Raw genomic sequence first — 15,693 nt, 5'->3', positions numbered from 1 at the left:
CCTTCTATAATACTCGCCCGATAAAACTCCCAATTATAATTTACAGAAAAATTTAAATTTTAAAACAAGCTCAGGGCCGAATCATCTTTGATCTTCATTGGTAGATTTGCTCCCCGGGTCAGTGGAGAGGTTTCTCTCTGTGCGAACTCCTTCCCTGGACAGTTCTGACTGGCAGTCTACAGCTGTTCATCTGGTGGCAGTTCTCCTCCCAACTGTTCAATTTCCTCCAGTCAAAGCATCAGATTGTGTCATTGGTTTTTAAGATCGTCAATATAATCAATTCAAACTTGATTTCAGGCTATAACTTAAACTGATTAGAATTCAGCCAATCTGTTTCCAGACAACTAGCTACCCTAGTAGCTGGAGCACATATTACATTGGTGCTGTCATTACTAGCTTTTAACTCTTAAAAAGGTATAGTAAACTCATTTCATCATAACATTAATGAGAAAAACAGTGCAGAAAGTGTCAGCTCCTAATGGGCTCAGTCTCCTGGTTTCTTAAGAGGTATAATTTTGAGAATTCTTAAACAGACCACCAGCAATCCAGTGACTTCTCCCAAATCGCACCAGGGCAAATCTTCCAGAGTGATTTCTCCTACACATTTGCCTGGTAGCTCAGAGAGGATCAGGAGTTTTGTCCTTTTCACTGACCACACCAGTTACAATCTTTGTCTCAAAGACCTCCCCCGCTTGCTTTCTGTGAAAAAACGCAAAGAGAGAGTCTGTTTGTTCAGTTAAAAAGGTGCTGAATGTTTACATTTATAACCCAGAGCAGCTGGGCTCTCAGCAAATCACAATAGTAATCAAGCCTGACACAGGCACATTGGCAGAAGTCATGGCTGCTTACATGGCTCTCTTTACTGCTCCATTCCACCTTGAATTAAAGGGATGGCCCAAATCAAAATCTCATTAAAAATTTCACATTTGCAACACGGTACGAAGAGCAGAAAACGTACACTAGGGAGAGCACTTCCATAGCCAAGTGTGGCTTTGCAGTATCCGCTAATGAACAAAGTTAAAAATCACACCAGGTTATAGTCAAACGGGTTTAATTGGAAGCACTAGCTTTTGGAGCGTTGCTCCGTCATCAGGTAGTTGTGGAGTACACAATTGTTAGACATAGAATTTGATGCAACTGAAATTATACATTGAAAAATACCTTGATTGTTTGTCAAATCTCTCATCTGTTAGAATGACCATGCTAGTTTCTTTCATATGTAAATCACAGAACCTTTTTAAAAAGGTACATTCTCAGGTGAACTTTAACAATTTGCGTCAGCCCAGATAATGTGTTGGTGTTAACCCCGTGTGCTGCTGTCTGTGCCATAATGTTTAGATGGATTCTAATCTAAAAAATGAATGAACAGAAACTGGATTCATGCAATTTTTGAGCAAAGTACAATGTAACTCCAAGTACAAATTCACCCCACAAACATGTTTGCGCGTGTGTGTGTGTGTGAGTGTGTGAGTGTGTGAGTGAGTGAGTGAGTGAGTGAGTGAGTGAGGTGAGTGAGTGAGTGAGTGAGAGAGAGAGAATGAATGTAAAGGGGTCTAAGTCTGTGAGAGGGTGCATGTGGGAGTGTGTCTGTAGGAGTGCAATGGGGTCTAGAGTGTAATGGGGTCACCTGTAGTGTTACATTATCCCAAAGTCCCAGTTGAGGCCCTCCCAATGGGTACCAAACTTAGGGATAGGCAGCAGGGGTTGATAGCTAAGTCCACCTTAGAAGATGGTCACCCAAAGGTCTGAGGTTGAACTGAAACACTCCTGTCTTGTCGATTGTTATACGGTGCCCATTCATCCATTGCCATTTCACCAAATGTACCATGCCTCAGGGCATCCTTGCCTGCAGTGTATGAGATAGGCAATGTTGGCTGAGTCGCATGAGTACCTGCCATATACATGGCAGGTGGTGTCCCCACATGTAATGGTGGTATTCATGTCCACACTCTGACATGTCTTGCAGCACCTACCGTGACAGGGTTGTATGGAGTTATTCTGAAGGCCAGGCAGTTTGCTACAAACATTGATTTGTTTGAGGTTCAGTGGTTGTTTAATGGGGAAGGTCTTGGCAAGATGCTCACCCTCAGTGATAATGTACTGCAGGCTGCAAAGAACATGGCGTTGTTTTTCAGCTTCTGGGAAGTACTGGATAACGAAGGGTACCCTGTCGGTTGCAGCACATGTGTCTCCTGAGGTCATTACGGTTACTTGCTGTGGCACATCGGAACTGGTAGTCAATGAGTTGAGCATTGTATCCTGTTCTTATGAAGGCATCCCGGAGAACTTTCAGGTGCCCGGCACATTCCTCCTCGTCTGAACAGATCCGGTTTATGTGTAGGGCTTGTCCATAGGGAATGGCTGTTTTAATAAGTTTTGGGTGGAAGCTGGAGGAGTGTAGTAATGTGAGGTTATCTGTAGGTTTGCAGTAGAGTGAGTTGCTGAGGTGCCCATCCTTGATGGAGATGCATGTGTCCAAGAATGAAACAGATAGTAGAGAGTAGTCCATGGGGAATTTGATTGGTGGGATGAAACTTGTTGATATCACTGTGTAATTTTCCCAGTGATTCCTTGCCATGGGTCCAGAGGAAGAAAATGTCATCAATGTACTTGGTGTCTAGTGTTGATTGAGGGTCCTGCGTAGAGAAGAAGTCTTGTTCGAACCTGTGCGTGAAGATGTTGGCATATTGAGATGCAAATTTGGTCCCCATGGCTGTTCCATGTATCTGGGTGAAGAACTGGTTATCAAAGGTGAAGAGGTTGTGATTGAGGTTAAAGCAGATTAATTGTAGGACAGTGTTCGGAGATTGGCAGTTGTTGGTGTTGAGTACTGTGGCTGTTGCCGCAATGCCGTCATTGTGGGGGATGCTGGTACAGAGTGCTGAAACGTCCATTATGGCAAAGAATGTTCCAGGTTTGATTGGCCCATGGGTGCTGAGTTTCTGTGAGAAATCGATAGTGTCGCAACAGAAGCTGGGGATTCCCTGTACAACAGGTTTCAAAATGAACTTGTGTACGCTGAATGTTTGCAGGTTGTAATTTTCTAAAGTATAATATTTTTATACAAGTTATTTAGCAAAGGACTTAGTTTAAATATAAAATCAAAAGATGAGAATGCTTCCTATGATGATTCAAACACAAACTCCTACAACAAATCTGCCAAAACTATTAGGAGGCATGCAAGAACTCAATCTAGCAAAAGCTATGTTCAGGAAGTTAATTTAACTCAATTCTTCAAAAATAACAAGCAATTCAGCACTTCTTGTAATATGATACTTTAAACAAAACTGAAATAAACTTGGCTGTCATGAAGTGATTTAAAGACACAATCTTTACATAAATATGAAAATCTATTGATTTTCTTTCATTAGCTATTCATAATAACTTTAATGTAATTGAAGACAACTTTTTTATAAATACCAGTTGAAAAACTGAACACATTTAAAGATTATCAAATTTGTTCTGAAATAATTTCAGCACAAAAGTCTTAATCACAGCATAAAATTAGAGCAGCAGTTATGCACATGAAACTAAAGACTGCATAATGTGTGCATAATGAACATGATTATGTAAAGTTTACTTTGATTGCAATTAGTCACTCATTCTCAAGGTGGTATAGTATGAGAAGGCTCAACTTATGTGAGTTCTTAAGAGAAATCTCAAACTGTACAAAATCAAAATAGGTTTGCACAACATCAACATTTTGCCTACTGGTCTGCCCTGCCAGTAAAATTTGTGTCTTTAGATGTTAAATTGGACTTCAGGATTTTGATTCTGTTACAATATACAACAGGGTAAATTAAAGTCTCTGAATTTCAATCACAAATGCACTGGCACACAAGAACTAATACTTAAACCATTTTTGCAAAAGCCCCGATGCAACCTACCCAATTTCAGAACTCATTACCCTACCATGTTCAATCAAGGCATTCAAATTCAATTGCATTAGGTGCCTGGCTGAAAGATGTTGAAATAGCCTTATTTCTTAAAAGGTTGAATATTTAAATGATGAAATTTGTATGCATTTCACCAACAGTAATATAGGAATAGTAAACTTGTTTCATTTTAAAATTCAATATACCTTTTCAGTCTACACTATGTACTGAATGCGTTCAAATCATTTGATAGTACAGAATTTGAGTATTGTTGATGAGACATTCTGTCAGTTTGCACTCAACAGAACATTCATAAGAGTACCAACATAATGGAGAATGACATTTTATACTGTCGAAGAAGCCCATACTGATGGTACAGACATTGCCATGAAGAATGCACCAGTTACACAAATGACTATGTTTAACTGCCAAGCTCGTTTAAATTTAAACTAGTCCTGTTGACTCAGATTGATCAGGTATTACCTTGAGGAATGAACTAGTAACAACAGTTGAGATTTCAGAGGCAGTGTGTACACATGTTCTGTCTGCAAACAGCAAGTTTTAATATATGTAACCTCTTGCACATGCAATTGTGCTAGAATGAGCCCAACAATCCTAAAATGGTTTTCCTTAGCACAAGAAGGATTATTTAGCAATTTGTTATGCAATGGAAGAATCACATCTAAGGTTGGATACTTCTGAATTTTATAAGCCCATATGGGTCCTGTTGTTACCTTGTTCATTGCAAGAAGCCGAAATGATTTGTTCTTTGATGTGATCCACCACTTTTTGGGATGTACATAGCATTTCATCCAGCACTGAATTGCATACACAATCATTTAGTGCGGAAGGCAGAACATATTTTTTCTTCGAATCAGCAACTTGTTAGTGGTAAACAGAAGCTTCATTTTATTTTTTAGATAGCTTAGCCTTCCAAGCTAGCCTAATATAAATGAGACACTTTTCAGGACCAAAAATAGTTGTATTAGGCCCAATGTTTAGTTTGCTGGATAGTAAGAAAAGATTCAATCAGGGTACCCATTATCTCACAGCACCCCATTTCAACTTCAAGTTTGCAAGATGAGCAAGTGACTTGGGCTTCATTTGCGGTTGCCAATGAAACCAACCTTATAGCCATGCAATATAAAGATTGCCATTGTGAATAATGATTGCCGATAGCTTTGTGATTGGTAGCAGAGAACAAAAGCAGATTTCTCAACTAGCACATCAATGGGTACTCCATTTCAAAAAGGAGAATGGAGTACACGCGAAACGTTCGAAGACAAGGAAATTTGCATATGCGACTGTAGATTCAAGCATAGTGTTGTATCATTTACATACTGCAAATATGCAAAGAATAAGAGATGAGACCTTGTCCCATCAAAGGTGTTTCTTACCGAACCCAAAAAGAATGTTTGAGAGCTGGGCTTAAGAGACAATTATATGATACTACCAACCACTTGAGCATACCTGGCATCATTAAAACTGAAATCAACTACATAAGTCATTCAATGAATATTGATTCTCACAATACTGGCAATCTAGATCACCATGATATAGTGCTGCAGTGCAAATGTGTCTGTCTTCCTTAAATGCTGACTGGAATCTCAAATGAGCACTTGGACTGGCATCACTATCAATATGCAAATATCAAGGAATATTTTTGTAGATATGGAAAACCTACTCAAAACTGATAAAATTTCCCATCCATTTTGTCAACTCATGCTGTGCAGAACCAAAGATGGGATGTAAAGGGACCATTGTTTCATCTAACTGGAGCAATCCACATGCCAATGTCTCTATCACAGACTGTCTGCCAATAAATTAACACTGCCTTCGCACAGTATAAAATACTATTCTTTTATTGATCTGCAAATATGAGTGCAGATTATAAAACTGATATTTTTAAGTCATTTTGTTTAAAAATCACATTCTTTTAATGCTTATTATGTTTTTAACCTGGTTACTTAGTCCAAAGGGTTTTTTCAACCAAGTGCAATTGGACTTTCAAGCCATGAAAATTTGGCTTGATTAAAATAAGGTATTAACATTATCAATAAAAATTCTCTCTATTGTTCTAAAGAAGCACTGAAGCAGTTTATTAAGTATACATGTTCATATGTTACTACTATCAAATACTTCTTCCGCAACAAAAAAAAAGCAAACTCCCAAAATCTCTATCCAGGAGATAAGGGAGCAACTGGCTGCTTTTCATTCTACCTACTAAATTAACAATGTTGGAATTCCAATTGGTAGGACACAAAGGAAAATAATTTAAAACAATTTAAGTTCTAATCAACTGTGAAACTCAAATCTATCCCATCTATTTTACATAGAAGAATGTTGAAATAAACGTACAAAACATGATTCAGATTGTTTGCAGCAGTTTCAAAGGTCCACTCAAATGTCTTTCCTTTTGAACCTTAAAGGTCAAACTTAAATTAGGTACCAGTGATATAACAGATATGCAGGCTGCTCTTTGGAGAAAGTAGGGACTAAATTGACATAAAATTATACGAACCATGTGCATCTTATGTGCATGGGAGGGATGGATAGGTGACAAGAGAGACAGGAAAAGGAACATTGCTAGGATAAAAATCACGCAGTTACATGACCTTACACAAATTGGGAAACTGAATGAAAGACTTCCAGTTAGAACCTAAGTTGTTTGATTCTGAAGGAAATTGATGAGTATTAATGTCATTAGGTTATTAAGCATTCCATCCTTCTGCATACTACAGTCAACATTTATATTTGAGACCTGGAAGGCCAGAGAAATATATTTCAGAATTTCATGCATAACTCATCACTGCAGTTTCGGCAAAATTCTTGCACCTCAATAACTGAGAGAGAACTGTGACAACTTTTCCACAATTTCTATCGTAACCATGTCAAATTTTATATCAGAGTCCTAAATGATCAGTTATGTATCCTTTGGCATTGGAGTTACTGCTTTTAGGATTTAAAATGATCACCTTCAATTCCCTGATGGGAACAGAGACCAATGATATGGGACAGAAGGATCTCAAATGACATATTATCACATTCCAGCAATGCTCAGTACTTTAAATGTTGGAATGGTGCAAATTATGAAAAATAGACTGTGAATGGAACAAGTTTTCTACACTTGTTATTTGAATAATCATAACTAGCTTCATAACAGACTTGGGAGAATTAGGTGATGATAAAAATCGATACTTTGTGAAAGATCAACTGAGTTACCTTGGAAGCAGACTGTCATATTAACTAGTATTGGAGTTATAAACAGTAGCTTTGTTCCAGTGAAAACATTCTTCTGCATTAAATGCTGCACATCTTTTGTCATGCCAGAGCTATAACACGAGAATATTGCAACTGGAGAAGCAAAGTTAATTCATGCTGTTGTTGGAACAAATAAGAGCTTTCACTCTTGATTTTATGCTACAAGCAGCAAAAAGTGCACCTTCAATTTGAAGAGCTAATTGAACATAGTTACATTGACAAATGTGATAAGACATTATTAGAGAACTCTTCTCAATTACCTAAGCACAATTTTGTCAGTGCAAGTAACTGTTCCACATTGAAGCTTTCCAGTGAAAAAAGTTAGATGGTTAATATTAAATTAATAATTATTTTTGTTATAAAAGTAAAGTCTACAATTGGTCATGTTCTTATGACTTGAAGTTTCCAAATCAGTAATGCAGTATGTAAATTGGCTTTACAAAATTAGATGTCCTCGGTTAGGACAATATTGCCCTCCACTACGATCTACTGTTTTGACTCAAAAAAAAAATTGCTAAAGCATCAGTTTTATAAATCCATGATTGTTTCGTCTGTGTTCCACAAACTAAATCTTTCCATTGAAAGAGTCATCCAAGCACAATGTTCAAAGCTGTTGGACACATTACAAAATCAAAGTCCTAGAGGTGTGAGTTGTTTTGAATGCCTTTAAGTACTTTCTGGCTTTCTCAGTCATTATAAGCTGATCTTTTGTTCTTCCATAGGCTACTGTTTCCCAAGCACTACTCATCTGCAAACAATAACAGAAAATATTTTTATTGCCATGAACAAAACATGCTTGAGTTCCAACTATGCAAGTTACTTTTCAAGTACATTATTCTCATCAAAGAACTTTAAAATACTGAAGGCTGAAATGTATCATAGAATGCAACGCATGAGATTGTGTCAAAATGCCTATAATCTATATACATCCTTTTAAACCCTTCCCCCATTTTCCAGCTGATAAATGCATGCCATATGGAGTGCACCTCAATTTTCCAGCTCAGAAATATATAGTAAGAGTTATATTTACCCTGTGATCAAGCAGGTGGTACAGGCTGAGTCATCAAGAAAATAAATGTAAGTTTAAAAACTCACACACCCCCCCCAACCATTTATATTAGCTAGACAACAGAAAACATTTAAAGAACAATTTTGAAGAACGGTTACTGGATTCGAAACATTATCAATTTTCTCTTTACAAGTGCTGCCAGACCTGCTTGGTTTCTGCAACAATTTCTATTATCTCAAGTTTTTATTGAGTTACCAAATCATGCTGTAAAGCAAAGACATCCTGTAGACCACTATAACGATGATTTTCACCGAGGTGAACTCAAATAATCTGAAGAGTCAAGACAGAATCAACTACAAGACAAAAAAAGCTATTAAATTGTGAACTGCACTCATTGTAAGCAGATGGTTAGTGTCTCTCAGCTGACATTTCTATTGACAAATAACTAAACAAATCCACTTTGAATTAGCAACATGACTTACCCATTTTGGAGTTTCTGGTTTTGAAGGCTTGAATGAAAAACTAGTCTCTTTATTGGGTATAATAAAACCTCTGTTCAGAGTATCATTTTTACTTGAAGAGCTGTTCAAAGATTTTGATAAAGAATCTTTTGTCTGCTTATAAAGAGAAAATAAAATTACAGATAATATCACACCTATAATTGTGTATACAGTCCCTTGTTCCATACCAAAGGAAGACTATATTTTCTTTAAAAATTTTTTGCAGTGAATACAAAAATGTTTACTAAATAGTTCCTTAGGATGTAGAGACTAACTTACAGGACATAAAGTGGACCAAGTCCCAAGCCTCCTTATATCCCCAGAAATGTATGCCTGGACTCATTTTTAAAATATTTTAATGAACCTCCCGTGCTCAAAAGTGTACTTGTTCTTTTTGTTTCCAGATGATTGTTTTTAATAAGATTCAACTGAGCCTCAGAAACCTTGCTACTTCAATTGCTGAATACTAAGAAAAAAATACATCAGGAGATTTGATAAGAAATACTAAAAGTTTGAAGAGTGTTGAAGACCTTCCTTTACTTTATCCCACATAAAAGAAAAATCACCATTCCACTTCCATTTGGATACAGCAGTGAGTGAAAGTCATGGCTAAGTGATTCTATCTCTACTGAAAGCCAACTGATCAAAGATCATCTTTGGGAAAGCTAATCTTTATCTGTTCTTACTGAAATCTGTTATGTAACTGCAAAGACGTCTAAAACCAGCATGGTTGACATTCTTTAGTCAGTTATTGAACAACAGCTGTTTGGTTCTGAATTATTTTGACTGGATAAGTAGTCAAACAATTAAAGCAAAGAAATATTTGAACTATTTTCAAAATTTAAAAAAAATGTAAAATATTACCATTTACCAGATTCTTATTCTAGCTCAACATTGTGCATACTCCTATTTGCAGGCAGGTTACCTGTTTGGTTATGCTGAGGGTGCTGAAAACAGGCCGATTTGTTTTACCCCCATCCTTTTCCACAATATCCAAAGCAAGGGACTTCCGCACTTTCTTCATAAGAGGTCTGTGTAGCTAAACAAACAAGAGCAGTCGCACTGAAACAAATTATTCTTTGCAGGATTTTAGACAGATTATAAAACATTCCACACATTAGAAATACTTAACAAGCTGCAAGGCACAAATTTAAACGCAACCTGTAAAATAATTTTGACAAAATAACAGTTGAATTTGTAGATCAAGAGGAAGTCAAGAAATTATTTGTCTCTTGAAAGGACTTCACAGAAAAAGCCCTGATTTCTGTGCCCCATGCAAGACCCGTATAATAGTTTCAATTATTCTACTTAAACCCATTAAAAGCACATCTCCATAAGTCAAATTTGTGACAAATACTATTGTTATGCTGATAGACGCAAGTTGCAAAACAAGCAACTCTACAAATAACCAGTAAATGAATCTGTAGTTTCATAAAATAAATAAACTTCATAAAATGAGAACGTAGAGTGAAAAATGTGATCTGAAAAGTAATGACTAAATAGTGAAAAAAAAATCATAATTTTATTGGCTAAACGTGTGCATACTCACCCCATGCTGCTTTCGTTTTGCTAACTGGACTTCCTCTTCCTGCAAAACATTCTTCAAACCATCTTTTAGTTCCTCCTCAATTTGAGACACAGGATACTAAGTTTACACAAGAGGGAGAATCACATTTGTGCAATTATTTTCAGAAATACATGATTAGTGATAAATCCTGTTTACAAATTAATCAATACAAACCCGAGGTTTTGCTGCTCCATATTTTTCCAGCCCATTTTTGAAAGGAGTAGGTGTTCTTGGTGTACTGTCTAAAAGAGACCTTCGACTTCTGGGTGTTCGAAAACTATGAAATTAAAAAATACATAAAAATAAATAATTCACAACAAACTTCATATTCCTTCAGTCACAAGCTGCATGATCTAATCAATTATTGGAGCAGTATGTCAAATTAACACTAGTTAATATTCTGTTTACTATTGTTTTGAACATGCTTTATACAGCTAAAAACCAAACTTAATTTTCCTTTGATCTCCTTCAATCTAAAAAGTGGAGGGTTTTTTTGCTACACTGGGGAAACGGCAAGAACCCAAGTGTAACTAGATTCATTATCAGTTGCTTGGCTGAATTAGGATACAGAGGGAGATCTTTTTGAGGAAGCCTATTTATTAGGGGTGGTGGAAGAGGGGATATGGTTTGTTTTGTTCATATTATTCTGTTCTTTGAAAATATAATTAAAGTAGTAAGTAAATGATAGATACCAAAATGTTCATAAAAATCAAAATGAACTAAAGTTTTTATGATGTTTTTGAACAGCTTCATGTTTAACAATTTGCTGTAATTTTATGATAGAAGAATGAAGCTGGTTCATAGTTTACCCATATTTAAATGACCTAAGCAAAATTAAAATATATTAATTTTTTTTTTCTTCAATGGTTGGCTTTTGCACAATACATTATGTATACTGTGCATATCTCTTAAATCTCCACATTTTTCAATTGTTAAAAGCCCTGGACTGCCCAAGTACAATGAAAGTCAGAATAATTAAGTTTGTGGAAAATAACTTGCCCAGTTTGCAACAGTGATCTTGCTACATTGGCTTACCATGTATCAGTCGCGTAGTTAATAAACATATTACTGTCAGTAGTTTTAAAAATGTAAACCACTAACATTGTATCAACCAACTCAACTCAGCACTATAATTTTGTTTTACAAATGAATTTTATTGTAAAGCTTTGAGGCTATTAGCTATAGAAACTAGATATACTAAATATAGTGAATGCTGGAAATCTGAAAATCAGAACAGAAAATTTTGGAAAAGTTCATCTGAAGAGAGAAAAGCAAAAATCAATGTTTCAGGTTGATAATTTCTAATCACCCCAGCTTTAAATTGTCTTGTATCACCAGGAACAGATGAAACTATTTAAAAACAAGTCTTAAATTTCTAGCAGACAGGAAAAATAATTAACTGCTCTCAGTGGAGTTTAATGAGTTCTCATAACTGAGCAATAGTTTTATTAGGTTACCAATATAATTTAGAAATGCAAAATACTGCAAATACTAGAAATCAGACAAAAGCCAAACATTGCATGTGCTGATCAGATCAGACAGCATCTGTGGACAGAAATAGAGTTAATATTTCAAGTCAATGACCCTTCATTGGAAGGGGGAAATATATTTGGCTGTGCCTCAGGGAGGAGGATTACTTGCTTCCATGATTGTATATGATCTTTCCACTGCTTGTGCTTGGCCTCCACTTGCTGCCGTTATGAACCAGGCCCGACCCCTCAAAACATTTTTAAGCAGGTAGTTCAGATCCTAACTTTACTAACAGTTTTAAGTAAGTGTATAGTGGATATTCCCAGATGTTGTTCTGAAACTACTTACAACAGTCCCAATAGACACATCCCTTAGCATGAAGAGTCAAAATGACACAAAAGGCTGACAGGTTACAAAGTCAGAAGGGCAGAAACAGGGAGAAAGCTTCCACTTTCAACTGTGACTCAGACTCAACTAACACTCAAACTGAACTGAACTGTGCAGCTAGAGCTGGCCATGCCCTTTGATGATACCTTTTTTTAAGAAAGGCATGAAAGCCTTAGACTACAGGCATAATCTATTAGGGGTAAACAAAAATGGTGCCAATAAACCTTTCAAACCCAGCCTAGTTGGAGTCTGGCCAATTACCCCTCTCTGGAAAATAACTCAAGGGCATAGTAACCTTGGCAAAAAGGACCAGCATTGTGTCATTGCACTCGGTGATGCTCAAAGCAGTTGGTGTCATTGAGGATGCATCTTCTCTAGTGTCTTCTAGGGCAAACGATTCCTACATGTCAGTGGATATGTTGCATTTGATTAGGCAGGCTTTCCAGGTATCCTCCGAGCATTTTTCTGCCTGTGTTGATTTGGGGCCTGGTTGATGGAGATGGTAGAGTGATGAGTCAGTGATGGGTCAAGCAGTCAACACTCAACATGGGTGACATGGAAGTGGAATTGGGTCATAGATTCAATGTAAAGTTGACTGTTAAAGTCTTGAAATTCCCTTGAAAACGGGTTAACTTGAATATAAAGTGTAAAACTGAACCACCAGCGTAGGTAATTGTCATCTCTGTCATTCATCTTGTGGGCTCTGCTTTATTTGCTTAACTTGAACTTGAACTTCTGTGGACCTCTGCAATACAGTTCATAAACACTTTCTTGATCCCTTAGTCTGTTTTAAGCACTACTATTCAAAATACCAATTTGTGGGGTGAAAAAAGTAAACTAGGAATGCACATATATATCAAGGTGTAAAAGGAATGTCCATTCATGCAAATGATATACAAATATAACCTTTTTGAACCCAACGAAGTGGTATTGTCTTGTGTCAGTACTATTGATCCCCATCCTGCCCTGCTTCCACACTCTGTTAAAGCACATCACAAACTTTTCTCAAGTTTTATTGAAAGGACATAGACCCAAAACATGTATTCTTGCTCTTCGGACAGATATCCAGCATCCACAGTACGTTTTCTCAAGTACCTATGCATTTAGCTACTTACACAGAGTTCTCTTTTTGAACTTTGGGTGTATAGTCTCGTTGGAGTGGAGCTGTAACTATGATTTTCTGGCTACAAACTGGGGTTGAGGTAAGAGATGGATTTTCAAGATCAAGATTATCTTGTTTGGTCCAGAAGTTTAAAAACTACAAGGGGAGGAAAGAGGAATACGCAACAAAATTGTATTTAACAATTTCAAGCAACACACTTAAATCATATGGTTACATTAAATTACAGAAGAAAATTAAAATTAAACCTGTGAAATTTCCACATCATCTAACTACATTTGTTCTTATCCCAGCAAATTAATTAGACACTTCTATTGAAATAGTCCCACAGACAAACACTAGAAAGAGATGAACCTTGAGTGTAGGAGAAGGCAAGGACTAGGATAGGAAAATGGGATTAAAAATATCATACCCAAGTTTAAACTTTAGCTAAAGAAAACATATCTTATTAGAAAGGTAATGGAAAAGCGCAACAATTTTCCAAAGGAAACTAGCAGTGATTGACTAGAAGGAGCTCAGAGAAAACCTGAGAAGGCACTTATTAAAATTTGAGGGGCGATGGACAAACAGCACCCCAAAAGTTAACTTGTTCCTTACTACCAGTTAAAATCCATTCTTAACCCAGCAATTGTTCTCTTCTCTTGGATTTAAATTACATTAGAGGAAAAGAAAGCTGATGCAATGCAAATAGAATGAGCACAAATGTTGACAGCTTAAGCAAAGTGAGGTGACAAACTAAAGTTGAACTAGTTTTTGGAAAGCAGTAGATGCACAGAAATTACTAGGAAGTGTTTGATTGTGCAAAGCAATTAGATGGAAATTGGAAGCATACTCAATTTGTTTTGGGAATCTGACTTTGCCTAATCTTCTCACTGGCAATTTCTGCTTCACAAAGTAAACTGTTACGCTAAACAGCAAGTTTCTAATCACAAACCTGCGCAGAAAAAAAGAACTAAGTGCTTTCCTTTATAAAAATTAAATTAGAACTCAACTGCAGGAATGCAAACACTTTCAGAGAGGTAAAGAAGTCTGGCAGCAGGTATTTTCACAGGGTAAAACACATCTGTCCGTATAGCTCCCAATGCTGTCCAAGTAAGCTACTATTTACAGGACAGGAGCTTCAGATTGCATGGAGCAACTATTGGCAACTTAGTGTCTGAGAATCCTCTGATTTGCTTTGTTAACGCAATTGGCTTTTCATGATACTGTTGTTTGTCATACTTGTAGAACTAAACATAGAAAATACAGCAGAAGGTGGCTATTACAGTCTGCTCAGTCATACAATAAATATCCAGTTCCCACTTTCTCCCCACATCCTTGATCCTTTCAGCCTCAAGAACTATATCAGACTCCCTTTTGAAAATGTCCAAGATTTTGGTCTCAACCGCTTTCTGCAGCAGAGAATTCCACAGGGTCACCAACTTCAGGGTGAATAAACCTCTCTTCTCAGTTTTAAATGAGACAGCTTTGGTAAATAGGGTTAAGGAGAACCCAAAGGGATTCTGAAAATACATTAAAGACAAAAGGCAACTAGGGAGAGAACAGGAGCCCTCAAAGATCAACAAGGCCACCTAAGTGTGGAACTGCAGGAGATGGGAGAGATACTAAATGGATTATTTTTGCATCAGTGTTCACTATGGAGAAGGACATGGAAGATCGAGAACGTGGGGAAATAAATCTTGACATCTTGAAAAATGTCCAGTTGAGAGAGGTGGTGGTGCTGGATGGCTTAAAAAGCATAAAGGTGAATAAATCCCCCAGACCTGATCAGGTGTACCCCAGAACTTTGTGGGAAGCTAGGGAAATGATGACTGAGTCCCTTGTTGAGATATCTTTCAACAATAGCCACAGGTGAAGTGCCAGAAGACTGGAGGTTGGCTAATGAGGTGCCACTATTTAAGAAGGGTGGTAAGAAAAAGCCAGAGAACTATAGACCAGTGAGCCAGATATCAGTGGTGGGCAAGTTGTTGCAGGGAATCCTGAGGGGCAGGTTTTACATGTACTTGGAAAGGTGAGGACTCATTAGAGACAGTCAACATGGCTGTGTGTGGGAAATAGCGATACATGAACTTGATTGAGTTCTTTGAAGAAATAATGAGGACTGATGAGGGCAAAGTGGTGGATGTGATCTGTATGGACTTCAGGAAGGCATTTGGTAAGGTTCCTCACGTAGACTGGTTACCAGGGAAAACTAGCCATTTGGATACAGAAACTGTTCAAAAGGTAGAAGACAGAGGTTGGTAGTGGAGGGTTGCTTTTCAGACTGGAGGCCTATAACCAGCAGCGTGCCACAGGATTGGTGTTGGGTCCACTGCTTTTCATCATCATTTACAAAATGATTTGAATGTGATCACAGGAGGTATCAGTAGTAAGTTTGCAGATGACACCAAATTGGAGGTACAGTGGACAGCAAAGAAGATGACCTCAGAGTACAATGGGATCTTGATCACATAGGCCAATGGGCCAAGGCATGGCAGATGGTGTTTAATTTAGGTAAGTGTGGG

General features: G+C 37.2%; 1 protein-coding gene across 3 annotated transcripts in view; it reads right to left on the bottom strand.

Annotated features, from left to right (window-relative positions):
• Positions 1–1,034: 1,034 nt before the first annotated feature.
• Positions 1,035–15,693, bottom strand: part of mybl2b (v-myb avian myeloblastosis viral oncogene homolog-like 2b) — a 54,374-nt gene continuing 39,715 nt past the window's right edge. For 2 of the 3 annotated variants that reach the window (XM_072556388.1, XM_072556389.1), the window contains exons 10-15: positions 13,185–13,327; positions 10,387–10,489; positions 10,195–10,290; positions 9,571–9,684; positions 8,628–8,762; positions 1,035–7,884 (exon numbers count right to left, since the gene is read on the bottom strand). In XM_072556388.1, the coding sequence (XP_072412489.1) occupies positions 7,759–7,884; positions 8,628–8,762; positions 9,571–9,684; positions 10,195–10,290; positions 10,387–10,489; positions 13,185–13,327 (717 nt within the window). In that variant the 3' untranslated portion in view covers positions 1,035–7,758. The remainder of the gene's footprint in view (positions 7,885–8,627; positions 8,763–9,570; positions 9,685–10,194; positions 10,291–10,386; positions 10,490–13,184; positions 13,328–15,693) is intronic. The other variant, XM_072556390.1, reaches the window with a different exon arrangement.

The sequence above is a fragment of the Chiloscyllium punctatum genome, chromosome 37 (assembly GCF_047496795.1).
Source record: "Chiloscyllium punctatum isolate Juve2018m chromosome 37, sChiPun1.3, whole genome shotgun sequence".
Classification (NCBI taxonomy): domain Eukaryota; kingdom Metazoa; phylum Chordata; class Chondrichthyes; order Orectolobiformes; family Hemiscylliidae; genus Chiloscyllium; species Chiloscyllium punctatum.
The sequence above is the reverse complement of the archived record's forward strand: the minus strand, read 5'-3'. Positions and strand labels throughout refer to the sequence as shown.